We start from the raw sequence: 21,407 nt of genomic DNA, 5'->3' as shown, positions 1-21,407 counted from the left end.
AACTAACAAGACTTGAAGAAAACTAGAGTCCAAAAAGTTCAGTAGAGACAGAATATTATCCTGCAGGTAGGCTCTAAACAAAATGCAACACAAGAACAGTAAATTATTTCTATATAGATAATTTGAAAAAATGACAATGATGGACATTTGAGACTGAAAGAAGTATATACAAGAACTCAGAGAATAATAACTGAAAGAACCAACTACAAACAGTTAAAGATTTAAGAAAACAAGCCTGTGGAAAGGGTAAAGATTAAAATTCCAGTCAATGACTTTTAAAAACTAATATTAGGAAGAAGGCCATTATGGAAAAAATGGAAATGGAAATGAGTTTTAAGAAAAGAGGCAAAAAGGGTCACAGCTACCATCCAGCCTTAAAGTACTTTACTTTTAAATACAAACAGTCAATGGTCACTAATACATGAGGACAGCATGAGGTAAGAAAGAAGGGAAGCAAAAGAAAAACAAGAAATTCAGAGAAGACTGACAATTAAGGGAAAGAAAACTTCAACAACAAATATATATATTAAATAAAAACAGAATACCATTCTTTTTAAAAATTCAAATAATAAAATACCTTTACAAATTCAAGATAACAGAATTGAAAAATATAGTTGAAGAAAGTATCTCAGAAAACAGACCAAAAAGAGAAAATCAGGAAACAGAAGAAAAATTTTAAATCAGTAGGTCCATCATCAACTGAACAAAAAAGTGCCCTAAGGACTCGAGACTACAATAACTCAAAAAAGATTAGTACTGCCTCTCCCAAGGGGATGTTTGGAAATGTCTGGGGACATTTTTAGTTGTCCCCAAAACTAATGGGTTATTCTGGCATTTAGTGCTGGGAGCCAGGGTGCTCAAAGCCCCATAAGCACAATACAGTCAAACACAAAAATGGGACTACCTAAATGCCCACAGTGCCCTCTACTGAGAAATACTGGATTATGGAGAAATTCTCTCAATGCCTGATACGATATGCATTTTCACAAAATTTAACAACACCAGTATAAACAAAAGAAACCTAGAAAAAAATTCAAATCACATACAAAAAAAAAAAGGATCAAGAAACTGAACAGAGGGCTTCCCTGGTGGCGAAGTGGTTAAGAATCCGCCTGCCAATGCAGGGGACACGGGTTAGAGCCCTGGTCCAGGAAGATCCCACATGCTGCGGAGCAACTAAGCCCGTGTGCCACAGCTACTGAGCCTGCGCTCTAGAGCCCACAGCCCACAACTACTGAGCCTGTGCTCTAGAGCCCACGTGCCACAACTACTGAGGCCTGGGTGCCTAGAGCCCGTGCTGCACAACAAGAGAAACCACTGCAATGAGAAGCCTGTGCACCACAACGAAGAGTAGCTCCTGCTTGCCACAACTAGAGAAAGCCCATGCACAGCAACAAAGACCCAATGCAGCCAAAAATAAATAAATAAATTTATATAATCAAACTCTTCAAAAGCAACATTGAAAGTTCAAAGACAGGAGAAATGTCTTTGAAATGCTGATGGAAACTTATTTCCAGCCAAACTACCAATCAAGTGTGAAAATAAAATACAGATTTTTTTAAAAAGATACAAGTCCCTAAAATTTACCTCCTATGAAACTTTTCTCAAGAAACAACCAGATAACGTATTTCAGCCAAATGAAGGACTAAATAAGCCAAGACAGGAGGCAGAAAGGGAGCCAGTGGGAAAAGAAAGGGGGTGGGGTTGGGGTGCAGGGGATTCACTTTTTGAAAAGAGTACAGAAGTTACAGAATAATTCTACAAGTCTTAAGAACAAGTCTAGATCAGAACAAGGAGAATGACAGTTCTGCAGTCAAGTTCTCCCCACTCCAATCCCTCCATACAAGAGGCAGAACTAACAACAGATAATGTGATGTGCTTGAGAGTTTGAAAACCCCGACAGATTTTTAACACCTTTTGGAAAAACAGCAATAGATACATAGAAAACTAAACAAATTAAAAATGGAGGCAAGTAACTCCAAGAAAAACAAAAAGTTGTGCAGAAAAGGAACAGTATTCACAGTATACTTTTTGATTCACAAATTATACTATACATAATTTTTGAGTGTGTGTGTGTGGTACGCGGGCCCCTCACTGTTGTGGCCTCTCCCGTTGTGGAGCACAGGCTCCGGACGCGCAGGCTCAGTGGCCATGGCTCACGGGCCTAGCCTTTCCGCGGCATATGGGATCTTCCCGAACCAGGGCATGAACCCGTATCCCCTGCATCGGCAGGTGGACTCTCAACCACTGCGCCACCAGGGAAGCCCCATAAATTATTATACTTGACTCAGAAAAATATTATTTACATGGTCACAATAACGTAAAAGCTAATGATTTAACTAACTTTATTACCTATACTGAAATATGGTATGGAGATGTAAGACATGTAATAAACTGTCACAGCATATATAGGGTAAGGTACTATATCCATGGTTTCAGGCATCCACTGGGGGGTCTAGAATGTATCCCCTGCAGATAAAGGGAGACTACTGTACAGAAAAGTTCTGAAAAGATATATACCCAAAATGCAATGCTGTTCCTAGAAGATTAAGATTACCAAAAAGGCACTACTTTGACATTTCTGTAGCTTAATTTTCATATATTACTTTAACAATAACTAAGAATTTAAAAGTAATGTAAAGGGCTTCGCTGGTGGCATAGTGGTTAAGAATCTGCCTGCCAATGCAGGGGACATGGGTTCGAGCCCTGGTCTGGGAAAATCCCACATGCCGCAGAACTAAGCTGGTGTGCCACAACTACTGAGCCTGTACTCTAGAGCCCGTGAGCCACAACTACTGAGCCCATGTGCCACAACTACTGAAGCCTGTGCGCCTAGAGCCCGTGCTCCGGAGAAGCCTGCTCCCAGCAATGAAGACCCAACACTGCAATAAATTAAAAAAAAAAAAAAAACTAACGTAAAAATTTACAAAATAAATAAAAGCAACTAAATCCAACCACAAAAAATTTAAAACATCAAAAATTTTTCATGAGTAAAACACGGTATTTGTAAGTTTTTAAAGAAATCAGTTAAAAAAGAAAATGGGGAAAAGATAAACTAGTATATAAACTCATTAAAAATACTAAGTTCAACTTGCTGTTTTATGATAAAGTATTTTTCAATAGTGTCTGTTCATCTGTGTCTCCCTCTCTCTCTCTTTATATATATGTGCATAAAGAAACACTCCAGGGGTCTTCCCTGGTGGCGCAGTGGTTAAGAACCCGCCTGCCAATGCAGGGGACACGGATTCTAGCCCTGGTCCAGGAAGATCCCACATGGCGTGGAGCAACTAAGCCCGTGTGCCACAACTACTGAGCTTGCGCTCTAGAGCCCGCAAGCCACAAGTACTGAAGCCCGCAGGCCTAGAGCCCGTGCTTGCAACAAGAAAAGCCACCGCAATGAGAAGCCCGTGCACCACAACGAAGAGTAGCCCCCACTCGCCGCAACTAGAGAAAGCCTGCACACAGCAACAAAGACCCAATGCAGCCATAAATAAAATAAAACAAAAAAAACACTCCATTTCTGAAATATCCATTTCAATAAAAGAAAATACCTACTTTATGTTTGCTGGGCCTTTTATTTATTTTTTTAATAGGGAAAATAGAAAGGTTGCCAATAATCCCATCATCCAAAAATCACAAAGGTATTTAAAAACATTTGTACTGGGTTGTTCAATATAATTTTTAACATAGCTGATTTAGCACATAATATGGAACTATGCTTTTCAGTTAATCATAAGCATTGCCTAGTCATCAAATATTCTTCATAAAAATCATTTATTACTATTTGAGGGGAAAAAGTAACCTCCACCCCCATGCATTAATCCCAAGCACAGATTCATTTTAACTGCAGTTGTGATCACTCTTATACTCTATTTCCCACAAGGTGGAGACAGGACTAGGGTATTTTGAATACCTTATAATAAAAAACAGAAAGCTTGGTTTCATTCCAATATCAAATGAGGGGATGAGGGAAGAGTAGTCATTTACTACTGGTATTATCTCTAACGTGTGGGCTTTTTTCCATATGGTACTACAAAAATTACAATTCAGTTTCTTATATCTAACAGCTTAATCGAACATTCTCAGCAACTTCACTCATTTAATAAATATCTAGCAAACACCTATTATGTGCCAGACCCTTTACTTTCACACTGGGTATACATTAATTTTTTAAAAAAGACAGGTCCCTCCTCTCAAAGAGCTTACAATCAATCTTAAAAGTGTGTGTGTGGGGGGAGAGACAATTTTAAAAATTACAAGTTACATTAAATATTAAGAAGAAAATGACCAAGGTGCAGTGATATACGTGAAGTATAAAGATTCATAGTTATATACTTTCCAGAGTCTCGACCCCACCCCCACCCTCTTTTATGAAATATAAGCTTATGGAAGTCTGGTCCACTTTTTTTTTTTTTTGCCACTCCGGGCAGCATGTGGGATCTTAGCTCCCCAACCAGGGATCGAACCCGTGTCCCCTGCATTAGAAGCACGGAGTCTTAACCACTGGACTGCCGGGGAAGTCCCTGGTCCAGTTTTTAAAGCTCTGGGAAAAAGCAAAAACACAAATGTCAGTTTAGGCCACTCTGAAATAGTTTTATTATCTAAGACAACTGTTGCTGGCATATTTTCACACCCATCCACTGTTTCTCTATCACTGCCTTTATTCCTCTTCCCATCCACCACACCCCCCTTTTTTTCTATTTCATCTTTTTGTTTTGTCTTTCTCACTCCTTTGTTCCTCAGGATTTCAGTAACAGACTTCCAGCTTTAATGAAACTGGTTAACTAGTGGCTTTCAGAGCTAAAACATTTGTGACCCCTAATTCAGATTTGAATGCAAGCCATGAAATTAAAAATATTACAAACTTGTATAATGCTGTTAACTGTTAATATTATAATCCTACAAAACAAGAAAGCAATATAATAGAGTTTATTTTTGGCAGAAGGCTGGTGGGTTGCTCACACATTTAAGAACACAGTTACAAATGTATTCTGAAACTTTAACACCACCATTCAGCAATAGTGGAGTAATTAAATCAACTATGGTGTGTACACAAAGTAGAATACTACTACTATGCAGCTGTTATAAAAAGTGAGAATGGGGCTTCCCTGGTGGCACAGTGGTTAGGAGTCCGCCTGCTGGTGCAGGGGACACGGGTTTGTGCCCCGGACTGGGAAGATCCCACATGCCACGGAGCGGCTGGGCTCATGAGCCATGGCCGCTGAGCCTGTGCTCTGCAATGGGAGAGGCCACAACAGAGAGAGGCCCACGTACCGCAAAAAAAAAAAAAAAAGTGAGAATGTTCTCTACTAACAGACTCAGAATAATCTCCAAAAAATGTTAAATGAAAAAGCAAAGTGAAAAACAGGTATATAGTTTACAAACTGTTGTATCAGAAAGGAAATAAAATCAACATACATATTTACTTACATCTGTTTGCATAAAGAAACACTGGAGGAATACATATAGTACTACTAATAAAAGTGGTTACTAATGTAGGACACTAAGGGTGGACAGGCTCGTGGTAAGTACAAGATTTAATTTTGAACCATGCATTAACTATTCAAAAAATAAAATTAAGAGTCTGAAAATGTTTTAATTAGAATTTTTAAAATTTTTTTACAAAATCTATCTAAACATGATCCAAAATTTCACACATATTTATAATTACTTCACTTATATATAGCCTTTTAAATCTTGTGACACTGACCCTATTCATTAGTCATTTGTTTACAACTCTTTACCACCGAGGTGGTCCCAATGAACACCAGGTACCAGTATTACCTTAAGATGGTGTAACGTATGTCAAAAGCAACTCAGCAGCACCCAGCTTCATTACCTATTTACTGTTTTATGTTGGACAAGTTATTTAAACTCTTGCCCATGTTTCCTTCTCTCTAAAATGGAAATACTTGTTATCTATGATTTAGGGATGGTATACAAATTAGAATGATTCCAAACATACAGAAAGCACTCATTAAATGTTAACAGGTACTATTATTAATAGTTCTTTCTATGGACATGTAATGCTTTCATCTATGTAATCAAACACCACAGGGTGTTTCAACTGAATCCAACAAAAATTCGAAGCATATTCAAAACCAGCAAGTTCCCGTTAACAAGTAGCTTCAATTTACTGGAAAGCAGAAAGTGAAAATAAAAAAGAAAAGTGCAAGGATGTAATCATACACAGTGCAAGCCACTGTGAATGCAGAGAAGTGGTGATATATTGCTCAAGCTTAACGTATCAATAGGAGGAATGACAATGTTAAAGCGAAAGGGGATGGAGAGCTGGATTGCACCAAATCATTAAGAGACTTTGATCATGCAGGTTCCCAAACCTGGCTGATTATCATAATTACCAGCTATACATTTTTAAAACACAGATCCTACCTCAAAACTACTGAATCACAATGACCAGGGATAGAATGTGGGAATCTATATTATTAAAGATCTCAGGTGATTATGATTATTTACTAGGTTTTGGAACCACCACAGATCTCACTCTCTTACAGTTAGAGACTTTACAAGTATCTCCAGATAAAATAAATTTAATCATTGCCTTTGGTAGCTTCACTGGAAGGACAGCTAAAGGCAAGTTGATACTATAATTACTCATTCCTTTAAGTCATTAAAGTACTTTTTAAGGTTAATATATGTGTTTTAAGTAATAATGACTGCCATTTACCGAACAATTACTCATAAATGACTGGAAACAAGGCCCAACACCATCCCATCCCAAAACAAAGTAAATGTCAAGAGGGAGGACATACAGAGAATTTAATTTAATTTAATTTATTTATTCATTAATTTATTTTATTTATTTATTTTTTTGCAGTAGCAGGACTCTCACGTTAAGGAGCACAGGCTCCGTGGCCATGGCTCACCAGCCTAGCCGCTCCGCGGCATGTGGGATCTTCCCAGACCAGGGCACGAACCCGTGTCCCTTGCATTGGCAGGCGGACTCTCAACCACTGTGCCACCAGGGAAGCCCGAGAATTTAATTTTAAAAAGGGCAAAAGCTCTGAACAGAATCTCACCAAAGAAGACATGCAGATGGCAAATAAGGTGTTCAACACTGTTACGTCACTAGGGAATAGCAAATTAAAACGATATATCACTACACACCTATTAGAATGGCTAAAATCCAAAACACTGACATCAAATGCTGACAAAATGTAGAGCAACAAGAACTGTCAATAACTGCTGGTGGGGATGCAAAAAAAGGTACACAGCCACTCTGGAAAACTGTTTGGCAGTTTCTTAAAAAACTAAACATACTCTCATCATACAATCCAGCATTCAAGCTCCTTGGTATATACCTAAATCACTTGAAAAAATACATCCACACAAAAACCTGCATATCGACATTTACTCATAATTGCCAAAACTTGGAAGCACTGAAGATGTCCTTCAACAGGTGAGTGGACAAATAAACTGTGGTACATATGTACATGGAATATTATTCAGCATTAAAAAAGATCAATCAAGCCACAAAAAGACATTTAAGGAGGAACCTTAAATGAACAGTACCAAGTCAAAGAAGCTGTCTGAAAAAGCTATGCACGGTATGATTCCAATTACATGATGTTTTGGAAAAAGCAAAACTATAGAAGACAGTAAAAAGAGCACTAGTTGGGACTTCCCTGGTGGTCCAGTGGCTGAGGTTCCATGCTTCCACTGCAGGGAGCACGGCTTCAATCCCTGGTCGGGGAACTGGGATCCCACATGCCATGCAGCGCAGCCAAAAACAAACAAAAAAGCAAAAACAAAACAACAACAGAAAAAAAACAGCAGTAGCTGCCATGGGTTTGGGTGAGAGAGGAAGGAATAGGTGGAGCATACGGGATTTTTAGGGCCGTGAAAGCATTATTTACTATAAAGGTGGATGCATGTCATTATATATTTGTCAAATCCCACAGAATATACAACACAGAGAGTGAACCTTAATGTAAACCACGGACTTTGGTTGATAATAATGGGTCAGTGCTGGTTCATCAATTGTAACACATGTACCACAGTAGTGGAGCTATTGATGTTGGGGGAGGTTTTGATGGGGGAGGAGTTATGTGGGAACTGTCTGTACTTTCAGCTAAATTTTGCTATAAACCTAAACCGGCTCTAAAAAATAAAGTCTATGAGAGAGAAAACACAACTTGGAAAAAAAAAAAAATCAAAGGAAAGGTATTTTGTAAAAAAAATTTTTTAGTAATAAAAATATATTTCAAAGTTGACAAAAAATTAACGGTGGCCCTGGAACCCTCCTGCATTGCTGGTGGGAAAGTAAAATGGTGTAGTCACTTTGGAAAACACTTCAGCAGGTTCCTCAAAAAGTTGAACATGACCTGGCAATTCCATTCCTATGTATATACCTAGGAGAATTGAAAACATATGTTCACACAAAAACTTGTGCAGAAATGTTAATAAGAGTATTTTTCATAATAGCTAAAAAGTAGAAACACCCAAATATCCACCAACTGATGGACAAAATGTAGTAAATCCATACAACAGAATATTATTCGGCCATAATAAGGAATAAAGTACCATTACATGCTACACATGGATGGACCTTGAAAACATCACCTTAAGTGAAAGAAGCCATTCACAAAAAGCCACATATTGTATGATTGTTAATATGAAATGTTCAGAATATTCTTGATATTATATGATAGAAAGACTATTCTTTATATCATAGAGACAGAAATTAGTGATTGCTAAGGAAAAGGGGGAATTGGGACTAACTACTAAAAGGTTAAACCGGGTTCATTTGTAGATGATGAAAATATTTCCAGATTAGACAGCGATGATGACAATACAACACAGTAATATGCTAAAAACCAGAAAAATGTACAGTCAACTTTCTGTATCCACAAGGTTCTGCATCCATAGATTTAACCAACTGTGCATCAAATACAGTCAGGAAAAAAAAATTCCATAAAGCCCCAAAAAGCAAAACTTAAATTTGCAACTGCAGGCAACTATTTACATTGTATTTACAACTATTTACATTGTATTAGGTATTATAAGTAATCTAGAGAAGATTTAAAGTATACGGAATAATGTGCATGGTTTATACGCAAATACTAAACCATTTTATATTAGGGACTTCAGCATCCAGGGATAGAGGGGAGGGGGGTGGGGGAGTCCTGGAACCAATCACTCCACAATACTGAGGGATGACTGTACACTTTACAGGGTGACTTTTTTTTTTTTTTAACATCTTTATTTGAGTATAACTGTTTTACAATAGTGTGTTAGTTTCTCCTTTACAACAAAGTGAATCAGTTATACATATGCATATGTTCATATATGTATATGAGGAAACACAAACAGTTTAAATAACTTTGCCAGCTGTAAATTATTGCAGCTGAGATTTGAACCCAGGTTTATCTGAATCCAAAGGCTTTGTTTGGTCTTATTACCACTCTTGAAACCATTGTGTCGTATTGTTGTTTTGGTATTTTTTGTAGAAATGGAATCTGATTTGTAATTCATTATGTGGCATACACCACTTCAGTACATTTCAAAAAAGTTTTATTGAGCCCCCATGGCATGCCAGGCCTAGTTTATATATATTGCAAATATGTCCTTTTATTTTTTCTGTAGTTAGTGTGTAATAAATGCACTTATGGTATATACAAAATGCTGTGTGCCAACTATAAAAATATGACACGACGGCCCACGGGCCCAGCCGCTCCACGGCATGTGGGATCCTCCGGGACCGGGGCACGAACACGTGTCCCCTGCATCGGCAGGCAGACTCTCAACCACTGCGCCACCAGGGAAGCCCCTAGAACTTATTTTAATGCTATTCCTTTCCACTGAAAAACCTATGGTTAGGTAGTCACACTTCTATACTTATCCTCCTAGGGGCTTAACAAAAATTAAATGTGTTAAGATATGTATTAAAAACTTAAAATAGGGCTTCCTGGTGGCGTAGTGGTTGAGAGTCCGCCTGCCGATGCAGGGGACACGGGTTCGTGCCCCGATCCGGGAAGATCCCACATGCCGCGGAGCGGCTGGGCCCGTGAGCCATGGCCGCTGAGCCTGCGCGTGCGGAGCCTGTGCTCCGCAACGGGAGAGGCCACAACAGTGAGAGGCCTGCGTACCGCAAAAAAAAAAAAAAAAAAAAAAAAACTTAAAATAATTCTTGGCATATAGGAAATGCTCAATAATTGCTTAGCTATTTTCCTGAAAGCTCACTAATCTACACAGGTTTCCCATCACCATTTATTTTCTCAGCATCCTGTTAATTTCTGATTTATCACATTTTATTATTTCTCAAGTACTCCACCAGCAGCAAGGTCCTTGCTTCATATATCATTATATACCCAGTATGTAGCACAAAATAACACTCAAATATATTCACTGAATAATCATACTAGAATCAATAAGACCCAAAGACTCAACATTTTTAGAAGGATCCACTGATCTCTTTAGCAATTGCCAATGGGAAGGATAATAAACATCAGCAATAACAGGGTGGCTTCCCTGGTAGCACAGTGGTTAAGATTCCGCCGCCAACGCAGGGGACACGGGTTAAAGCCCCTGGTCTGGGAAGATCCCACGTGTCGTGGAGCAGCTAAGCCCGTGCGCCACAACTACTGAGCCTGTGCTCTAGAGCTCACAAACCACAACTGCTGAGCCCGCGTGCCACAACTACTGAAGCCTGCATGCCTCGAGGCCGTGCTCCACCACAAGAGAAGCCACCACAGTGAGAAGCCTGCACACCACATCGAAGAGTCGCCCCTGCTCGCCTCAACTAGAGAAAGTCTGCACGCAGCAACGAAGACCCAATGCAGCCAAAAATAAGTAAAATAAATTTATTTTAAAAAAAAAAAACAGTAACAGGGAATAAAGGAGAACAAGTTAAGTGCCTTTTATGGGGAAAGAGGCAGGCATTTGAGATGAACTGAATAATGGATGCACTGAATTTGAAGTAGAAAATTTAAACAGGAAGTTAGAAATACATCTGAGACAAAAAGTCAAAAAAAAAAGTCAAAAAGTAAAAAATACAGTAGTGACTAAGAACATGGCCTCTAAAGTAAGCCTGCCTAGGTTTAAATCCCAGCTCTGCTACTCCTAGTTATACGATCTTAGATCTTAGGCACATTACTTAACCTCGGGCCCCAATAGTCTAGTGTCAAAAAAAAAAAAAAAAAAAAAAAAAAAACAAACAAACCCCACCACCAACAAAAGAAACCAATTGTGCTCACCTCACTGGTTTTTTTTTAGGATTAAAGGACTAAATACTGAAGCATGGGAATAACAGCAAAAAACAAAAAACACGGTATATTTTGAAATTTACAATGAAAACAAAAAGAACCAGAACCCCAAGTAGTGATAATTGAGACCAAAGGAGAGGAAACATATGAAGAAAAGTGATAAGTGGACCAAAGGGAAAATAAGAAATTACAGAATATAGGCCAAAGAAAAGGATTTTGAGGAAGAAACTGTCAAAAGCAGAAAGTGTTGGTTAAGTGCATATAATCTGTAAGAAGGCCTCAAGATTTGGCAATTTGAAGGTCAACCACCAACAGAAAGCAGTGTTCTACAGAGTGTTTAGATAGGTACAAGGAGAGATAGCAAAAAAAGACTATACAGCAGGATTAAGGGGTAAATGGAGAAAAGAAATCTAGATTAGGGGTCCCTAGACTTTCTGTTTCCAAAGACTTCAAAAAAGAAACAGGGAGAATATGACATAAGATTGTGGACTCTTAATTCTATCAAATAAAAATTTTTTTACTCTACTGCCACCACCATTTGAAAAAGGAAAACTGCATAACACCAAGTCTTTATGAAGGCTAAAACTCTCGGAATAAAAGGAACACCTTTATGAAAAATTTCTATACTGTTCTTACTTTTTATAATTTCATAGTAGATTTATAAAAATCTTGTAATAGAAAAGGAACAAGGATTTACAAATCATTATTCTAGACTACCCTAAGAAAACCCTGGCAATAACAGATTAAAAGGGAAACAATTACCCCCATTAAAAGTGAAGAAATCAAGTTATGTCTGAGAGAAACATCTCCTATTAACTTAAGATCTGTAGCTGGCAATATGTCATGTTATGAGAAATCTGTATGCCAGAGTATGCAAACACAAACACTAATTAAAAGTTTACATTTGCTGGAGAATTAGTAGTTTTAGAATACAAACTCCAGGATTACATTTTCTATGTATTACCTATGTCATATTTTTATAGTTGGCACACAGCATTTTGTATATACCATAAGTGCATTTATTACACACTAACTACAGAAAAAAATAAAAGGACATATTTGCAATATATATAAACTAGGCCTGGCATGCCATGGGGGCTCAATAAAACTTTTTTGAAATGTACTGAAGTGGTGTATGCCACATAATGAATTACAAATCAGATTCCATTTCTACAAAAAATACCAAAACAACAATACGACACAATGGTTTCAAGAGTGGTAATAAGACCAAACAAAGCCTTTGGATTCAGATAAACCTGGGTTCAAATCTCAGCTGCAATAATTTACAGCTGGCAAAGTTATTTAAACTGTTTGTGTTTCCTCATCTGTAAAATAGAAATGATACCTATCTCATAAGGTTGTAGTGCTGATGAAATGGCAGTTATAATTTCTATTTAATGTGACTGCCAAAATCCCACAAGCAGTCCAGTCCATTTTTTGCAAAGTCCTAGACCAAATCAATCCACATCTCTGGAGGATGAGACAAAGACCTGCATACTTTTTATAGTTTTACAAGTGATTACCACTAGCACTCTCTTTTAGAAATCACTGTCCTAGAGCCTTATTAACAAAGCTTTACCTTAGTCCCAGGTAACGAACCATCACAAAGACGCAAGAGCGTTAAGACATCCTTTGGTTTAGTTCCAATCTTCTAAGGAAGACCTTTACCCAAAATTCCTTTTACAGGGAAGAGAAACATAATTCAAACTTCCAGTTTAAAATCCCTTCCAGGGCTTCCCTGGTGGCGCAGTGGTTGAGAGTCCGCCTGCAGATGCGGAGGACACGAGTTCGTGCCCCGGTCCGGGAAGATCCCACGTGCCGCGGAGCGGCTGGGCCCGTGAGCCATGGCCGCTGAGCCTGAGCGTCCGGAGCCTGTGCTCCGCAACGGGAGAGGCCACAACAGTGAGAGGCCTGCGTGCCACAAAAAAAAAAAAAAAAAAAAAAAAAATCCTTTCCAAAGCCAGGAAATATAATTCCACACTGAAATTTTATATCAAAATGAGGTATACCTTAGCCTCGTTGTATTCATTATTGAATAGTTTTAATACTGAATACTTTAAATAATGTATAGCTAGAACAGTGTACCCAAGGATGTATACAATAACGATATGCAACTTCTCTTATTTGTTATCTTTCTTAAAATTAAGTTTAAGTTTACAATTTAAACCCATTCACGCTTCACTTAAATTTTCCCAATAAATTTTGTATTCAACACATACATTTTAAAATGTGCACCTCACAAGCATTCTTACTAAAGACTGAAGATGTGTAAAGCAAATTCAGCATTCCAGAAGCAAACCTAAAATCCTATTAACTAAGCTGCCCAATAAAACATTTTAGAGAAATATACAGAACAAAAACACACAATCATGAACGTTTTATTCCAAAAGAATCAGTGTGAAATAATAAAAACTCCTGGAAAAAAAATTAAGAGTCTAGAGACACTGCAGAACTTCAAAAAAAAAAGCAAACAAAAAAAGTTTAGAATGGCTATATCAGAACTAACATGCCAACAGTAGATAAACTGAAAGCAAGCAAGCAAAATTAATCTTCCTTAAAAGACTTCGGTCAAGGAGAAGAGAATTAGAAGGGAAAGCAAGGGCTAGGGTAGACAATACAGACAGGTCTCACTGTTGTACAGATTTTTCTTACTAATTTAGACACGACATTTTTCAGCTACTTAACACCAGTGAAACTTATGAATGATTAATGCAATTGCTAACTTGAAAAGTGTTTAAATTCAAGCTTTTCTATAACAGTACAAAGGTTATAAACACTGTATCAGGAACTGGTGAAGTATTATTTAGTGAGCCCAAGCCTCAATGCATTTGTAAATGCAATTTTTAAAAATAAATGCCTCACACCGAATATTAAGTTTGCACATGGTGTAGTAAAAGTTATACATCAATAGAACGCTAAACATCCCAGATATTTTAAAGCAGACGCAAAAAAACCAATTTTGACTTTAGCTTTTTAAATGTTATATTTTTAAGAGCCCAATAGAATATCAAAGCACTAAAACACTGAATCAACTAACAGGTGTTAATTTATAATTAACTTTCTCAAGACTTGGTAAAGTGTCAAAATATGTTTCTTACTTTTCAAAAGTTTAACTTTCCCAACTTTGTAGAGACAAATAAAAGTCGACTGGTTCAAAATCAAACTGAAGATATACATATTTGTTTGAGGACACCCTTTTTAAGCTAATCCAATCTTCCTTCTTTCAACACTGCATTTCCCTAACCATTCACCCCAGGCATATATGACATGTATGTCAGCGAACAATACTACTTACATTCTAAATATATACCGGTCTGAAGAACAGGTGCAACACTATTTAGATGCATGTCTTTTTTCTTCTAAGCCTAAATTTGCCTTGGAAAGTGATTTTAAAATAAACACAAACACCCAAAAGAGTTCAACAATCCTTTTAAAAAGATGTAGTCCTTCTGAAATACAAGACATAAGTCCTTAAAACACCAACAATCTTCCAAAAGTTAGGTAAACCAACCTATCAGTTTCACCTTAAGACTGAGTCCGGCTCAATTATGAAGGATCCTGAGGATATTTAACTTTGCTTCCCCTGCGTGAGTTGGTAACGTGAGACAAGTACGCTTTACTCCAAGTTAATATTAAATCTTCATAAAGACGGCACAGATATTCTGGTTTGGCTTTTTATGTGTAAGGAAGGGGATGGAGGACGGTGAAAGGTATTCTAAAAAGAAAAATTCAGCACAGAAAAGCGTTGATGAGTCAGTCACTAAGAACTCAAAGTGAATCTAAGTGAATAAGGCAGCATCCCAGGTAAGAAGGTACTTAAAAGTTGGCGGTAGGAAATGAAAACTTCACAGGTCAGCCGCAAGCCATTGTGCTCGGTAGCAGCCCTGGAAAGAAGCTTGGCTGTCAAGGAGTAAGGGTTATCAACTCCGGGGGAGGGGGGCAGACATGCCAAATCGGTAAAGGGGGGTGATCCGGGTAAAGGTGGTAAAATGCCCGTCCCAATCCCTCTCCTCCGGTTCTCCATCTCAAGAGGCACAAACAAGAGTAAGCTCAATGCCCAACAGCCCCTCGCCGGACTCTCTCCCACAGAGAGGAACTCGGCCCCAAGCCCCGGAGACCCGCGCAGGCCGCCTCCGGAGAAGCCCCCGCAGACGCCATACTAAAAGCCAAAATGGCTGCCCCAAGGAAGCCCGCACCGCGCAGCTAGTGAGGGCTGGGTAACAAGCTTCTGCGGGAAGGGGGGAGGGGGGCTAGAGAAAGAGCCGTCGCCAGGACCATCGCTCCCCGAGCCGCACAGGTAGGTTTCTCTCGGCCTCCCAAGGCCTCGAGCTCCGACTGAGGGGAGTCCCGCCCCCCGCAACCCCCGGGCCGGGAACCCCGCCGCCGCAGCCGTCCCGCACACCGACCCCAGCGAGGTACCTGCAGTTCGGCCCGCTCCACCTCCCAGTGCGCCCGCTCCATCTCGAACCGAGCCCACTCGTGCTGGATGTAGTGCAGGATCCCTGGGATAGTGTACTGCTGCGGCCGGGACAGCTCTGGGCCTGCCGCGGGACCCGCTCCCTCGGCGGTCGGAGGACCCCCGCCGCCCGCCGCTCCATTCCCCCCGGGCGAAAGGCTCATGTTCCCCCCAGGTCCCTGCTGCTGCCGTGGAGGGGCCGCCATCCCGGGGCCGCCACCACCGCCTCCGGTGAGCTCGTCCATTGTGTGTGGGGCCCCGGCCGGGGCGCGGGGCGAGACGCCGACCGCTGGGGGAAGGGCCGGAGAGGGTGGCCCCGCGCTGGCGGCGGGGCGGAGGCCGGCTGGGAGAGGGGCGGGGAGGGGGTTGTTGCTGGATGCCTGCCGTAGGTCAGAGCAGGGAGCTGCCGGCCGCCGCCATTACAGTCCCTCCTCCATCTGCCAGTTTCACTCACTCACTTTAGGGGAAGGGGGGGCCGCGGCGGGAGGGGGAAGGGGGGGCAGGGTTGGGGAGGGGAGAGACGTAGGGCCGCCGCTCCCGCGCAGCATGCCGGGTAGGGAACGCCGCTGCCGCCGCTCGCCTACTAGCCAAATAGAGTCCGGCCTCACCCTACGCAGGCGTACTGAGGACGCAGTCGGCTTGCCGTTAGAGGCGGGGAAGGAGACTCGGCCCCGCCCCTAGGCCCGCCCCGCAGGCTCGCTGCGGGAATCTGGCGGCAGAGTCCGGACGGTGGGCAACTGAATCCAGTCTTTGGAAGAGAGTCGGTTTCTGCCTTCCCAGGAATCCATATCCCTGTCTCAGTCAGTCCCCAGCGCCGATTCCCCACCCAAAGGTCTCAGCGGCGCGCCCGCCTTTGGAGCTGGGTTTTAACCTGGTTGGTCGCTCTGGCCGGCCGTAGCCGGTCCCGGATTCCTGACGTTTCTTCTGCATTCCTTGCGTGTTTTCAGGCAGTCCCAGAGGGTCGGGCCTCTTTCTCTGTCTGTCACTGTCTCTTTCTCTGCTTTCCTAGCACCAGTCAGTTCCCAGGGCTTTGGGGACGTTCTCTTTTGGCAAAGAGCCCAGCTCTTCCCGGACGTGAAGACTGATTCTCTGTCTCTGGGCTTTGGTCCCAATTCTGTGCTCCCTGTCGCGCGTCGCAACTTGTACCACTTTGCCTCCCTTCTTTCCTAATCTGGGGTGGGTTGTGTTTGGGGAATTTGACAGGGGAGCAGTAGCGATTGTTTTCATTTTTCTTTTGGGAGAAGGGAAGGTGAAAATCTTTAGATCTTGACAGTGAGCGGGGGAGAAAGAACACTGGAGGAGACTGGTTAAACTAATAACAACTTGATATTTTAGAAGTGAATGAGCTCACAAATATTGTCATTCATAACAATCTTTTGATGGAAATAGAAAATAAGAGCATTGTGAAGACAATTTAAAACCCTAGATGAACGGCTAAAAATGTTTTCCTGGGTTGTTTTAGTGAATGTAATATACACATAAAAGACAAGGTTAATCTTTTAAGTACCATAGTGTGTGTGTTTATGTGCTTAGGTTGCCCGGAAACATCCTTAATGAACTAGTAAGTTTCTAAAAGTTAATGTAGCTAATAACCATTTGGTTAAAAAATAGGACAAAAATGATATTTAACAACATAATAAGGAAAAAAGATTAATTCATCTATGCAGGAAAATCGCATAAAACATTTATTGCATTCAAATTTTTCGCTTCTCTACTACCAATAAAATTTTCACTATGGAATATACACGACCACTCGGTGTAACTTCCAAGAGATAAAGTAGTACATCTTATTTTATCATGTCTGCTTTACTGTTATTATAGTTTAATGGAGAGCAGATTGGACTTGTTACCCATGCTGCCATGTTTTATTTACATATGAAATGAGGTCTGAGGTCACAGAATTATTAAGAACTATTTCTCCATTTCATAGCAACCAACATACAACCTGCTCTTTCAATCTTGTTCATTTGCGAGGGGGCTCAGAGCACATAAAAAGTTCAGAAATACAGTACTACCTCAAGACCCATATACATCAAGAAAAATTTGTGAGAGGGTGTGACTGATCTCCCTTACACTGGCATCAAAAGAAGAGGAGTATACCCACTACTATTTCCTGCTGGTATGTCAAGTTCAAGTAAAGACTGGATTCATAATCCTTTCTCCTCCCCACTCACCTTCAAAAAAAACGAACTCTGCTCTTCTACTACCTATCATATTAAGTGGTACCACATTCAAACCTGAGGCCTGGCAGTCATTCTAGTACCTTTCCTTCACTTGGCCCCCTCATCCAATCCCTTTCTCAGTAATATCTTTTATATCTATTCCATATCTTCATACATGTCTTAATTTAAACCTTCCCACCTCTACTGTTCCCCAGCCTTCCACTACCACTGATGCCTGAGTGATCTTCAAAAGGCAGATCTGATCCTATCATTCCCTGCTTAAAATATATTAATGATCACTAGACTTATAATAAAGCCCAAATTTTAGCATAGTATATAAAAGTCCTTATTGCCTAATTTACCATCACACCATCATGATACCCTATTGTCTCCAGCTAATCTGCACCATTTTGGGTTCCTCAAATGTGTAATGCTGTTTCATTCCACAAGAATTTAATACATGCTGTATCCAATTGGCTTTCCTTCCCTTCTTCTTTCAAAACTCATCTCAAGTATTTCTTCCTCCAAGAAGCTTTCCAGATCCATGAATTATTTAGTATAGTATCCTAATAGTATCCCATGCTTAACTCCTAATACTTATTACATTGTATTTAAATTGTCTATATATGTACTCCTTGGTGACACTCATACTAAACACTATGAAAGCAAGACAGTCACATAACAGGTACTGCAAATCTTTGCTTCACTTATTTACTTTCTTGTTTTTTTTTTTTTAATTTCTGGATTGGCTACTATTTTTCAGATACTCTTAGTCGCTGGTGAACCACTGTGAATCAAACAGACATAATCTCTGCCTTGACAGACTTTCCAGTCTAGTTTTAGGCAAATTACTTAGCACCAAGCACCCTTACTTCCTCAAAGTCTTATCCAGATCTGTCTCTTACACTCCCTATTTGAAGAATTCCAGTTGAACATGTCTGGATTCACTTTGTCCATGGTTTTATAAATGTCAACAATGCAATCCTAAACCATATTCTTCCCAGATCATAGTCATTTATCTGCAGGATTGTAGCCTCCTAGAGGGGCAGGACCTATGCCCCTCTTGTTGAAAACTGTACCCCCAGTGCCTGAAACAGTGAAATCCCCAATAAATGTTTGATGAATAACTTAAATTCATACTAGACTAATTTGAATATTTTTCCTTCACCTCAATCTTTTTTTTTTACCAGTTTTTGCTACCATTGTACCAATTATCTCTTGAGGTTCAATGACCAGAACTGTCATGAGCACTAATAGCAAAAGACACCAAAATTTTCTCCTCTATTGGGAGATTATTTTTTACAGTATTGATATTGTGCTTTGTGTACATCACTACAAGGACAGTCTGCAGTGAGCTCCTAGAATCTTGCTCTTTGTAGTTAATGAGCTTTCCCAGGCTCACCTACAACTCACCTAACTGGAATTCCCTTCCTAAACTGTGACTGAGTCATTTCCTCTTTTCAGCATCAACCTTTGAAACTTCCTGTTTGTTCTGTCCTTTCATCAGTCTTGTTCATTTCTCCTCCACTCCCATTGATTCTCTCAGTTTCAATGCCTGCCTATTTATATCTTTAATCAGTTTAGAATTTTAAGGGTTTTTTTCCCCATTAGCTAATCTTAGACACCTGTGTTTTTATTCTACCTGACCAAAAAGAGACTTGTCACATTTCGTGTGCATATATTATATCAGCAAAAGTATGTTAAGGAATTCTAGTCTTTTAAATACATCAGAGTGGTTAACACTCAGATGCCTTCTTCCCAGTTATTGCAATACCTTATATACAAAGGGGTTTTTTTGTTGTTGTTTTGTTTTGTTTTTTGCTCTACAGAGGCCTCTCACTATTGTGGCCTCTCCTGTTGCGGAGCACAGGCTCCGGATGCACAGGCTCAGCGGCCATGGCTCACGGGCCCAGCCGCTCCGCAGCATGTGGGATCTTCCCGGACCAGGGCACAAACCCGTATCCCCTGCATCGGCAGGCGGACTCTCAACCACTGCGCCACCAGGGAAGCCCTGTACAAAGTGTTTTGACCCTGACTTTGAGAGCTATGTGAATTCCTTCCCAGACATCATATTATTTCATTGGTACATACTTCTCTAGGTATCTTTAACAGATTTTTTTTTAACATACCACTATACCATTATCACACCTATAAAATTAATGGTAATTCCATTGTACAGTCTAACCCTAGTCCATAGGCAATTTCCTGAACATCCACTTTCATGCCTTGCTGACTATGTACTTGACATCCTACTAATAAAGGGCTCAGACTGGTTCACAATCAATGATCTAGTCATCTTTTTCCATCATCTGAAAAGATTGTGACAAGTATTCTTATCTCTATGAGGAGAGAAAGCTGAGATAAGAGTTCTGGGTCACTTCCGCAGCCCTTAGTAGAATAGAAAGTATTCCTACTCTTACATCAGTGAGTATGTTTATTTGGAAATAAGAAATAAAGTCTCCCTTTACAATTCTGCCTCCTTCTGTCCTGTCAATGGATTTAATATTACTACCTCTGGCTCCCAAATCATTTGCACCTTTGAAATCATTTTTTAGGTAGTTTCAGGGTGATTCAGTCACTTGGGGAAATTACATAGTGTTTACATTTATAAATACAGAAAACAGGGCTTCCCTGGTGGCGCACTGGTTGAGAGTCCGCCTGCTGATGCAGGGGACACGGGTTCGTGCCCTGGTCTGGGAAGATCCCACATGTCGCCGAGCGGCTGGGCCGGTGAGCCATGGCCGCTGAGCCTGTGCATCCAGAGCCTGTGCTCCGCAATGGGAGAGGCCACAACAGTGAGAGGCCTGCATACCGCACACACACACACACACACACAAAATATATATAGAAAAATATATATATTATATATATATATATATATATACATAGAGAGAGAGAGAGAGAGAGAGAGAGAGAGAGAGAGAGAAGACAAATGAATATTAGAGCCCAGAGAAATATCTTTGAGAAGAGTTGGCATGTGTTCAAAAACCAAACGAGCAAAGTGTATAATGGAGATGGAACAGAAAAGGAGGCAGCTTTGACCTGCACTGTGGTTTAACCAGCATAGTAAGATCAGGTATCTACTTCTCATTAAAGCAGTTGTTTGTGGCTAAGAAAAGTGTAGAAATATATGCAGGATACCTGAACTATTCAAATAATATATTGTGTGGAAAAGAAAAGGAAAAGGACCTTCACAGATTACAGAAAAATAGGCACCAAGACCTTCAGGAAACTCTGCATGCTATATAAAATTCTAGTCCAAGTTTATTCCTGAATTGTCTCCTGGGTAATATGAGTCAGAAAGCAGTAGGCTGTGATAATACTGTATAATAGCTAACTTATAGAGATGTCAAAATTGAAAGGGAAAAAAGAAAAAAGGATTGCCTGGAGCCAAGTCCCTCCTGAACATTGGCCAAAAGTGAACAACCAGGTCTATAAACATGAGAACCAAATGACTGGAAAATGTTACTGAATGGGAAATTGCCAGAACTTTCCTAGGTAATAATTTAACAATCTTGGAAATGTGGTTTGTCTCCTGTTGGAGCAGCAGGGGAGAATGTTCAG

The 21,407-nt window shown here is 40.2% G+C and overlaps 2 protein-coding genes across 10 annotated transcripts in view; one reads left to right on the top strand and one right to left on the bottom strand.

The window, feature by feature from the left end:
* Positions 1 to 16,605, bottom strand: part of STRN3 (striatin 3) — a 114,431-nt gene extending 97,826 nt beyond the window's left edge. For 2 of the 4 annotated variants that reach the window (XM_059057212.2, XM_059057213.2), the window contains exon 1: positions 15,645 to 16,142. In XM_059057212.2, coding sequence (XP_058913195.1) covers positions 15,645 to 15,926 — 282 coding nt within the window. In that variant the 5' untranslated portion in view covers positions 15,927 to 16,142. Of the gene's footprint in view, positions 1 to 15,644 lie in introns of all 4 variants that reach the window. The other 2 variants (XM_059057214.2, XM_059057210.2) reach the window with 2 other exon arrangements.
* The window catches only part of AP4S1 (adaptor related protein complex 4 subunit sigma 1), a 63,478-nt gene continuing 57,501 nt past the window's right edge, over positions 15,431 to 21,407 (top strand). For 3 of the 6 annotated variants that reach the window (XM_067028613.1, XM_067028615.1, XM_067028616.1), the window contains exon 1: positions 15,441 to 15,522. The gene's annotated coding sequence lies outside the window, so the exon portion shown is untranslated. Of the gene's footprint in view, positions 15,523 to 15,617; positions 15,913 to 21,407 lie in introns of those variants that run through there. The other 3 variants (XM_059057237.2, XM_067028614.1, XM_059057239.2) reach the window with 3 other exon arrangements.

Source organism: Kogia breviceps, chromosome 3, assembly GCF_026419965.1.
Source record: "Kogia breviceps isolate mKogBre1 chromosome 3, mKogBre1 haplotype 1, whole genome shotgun sequence".
Taxonomy (NCBI): Eukaryota; Metazoa; Chordata; class Mammalia; order Artiodactyla; family Physeteridae; genus Kogia; species Kogia breviceps.
This window is presented reverse-complemented; position numbering and strand designations above follow the sequence as displayed.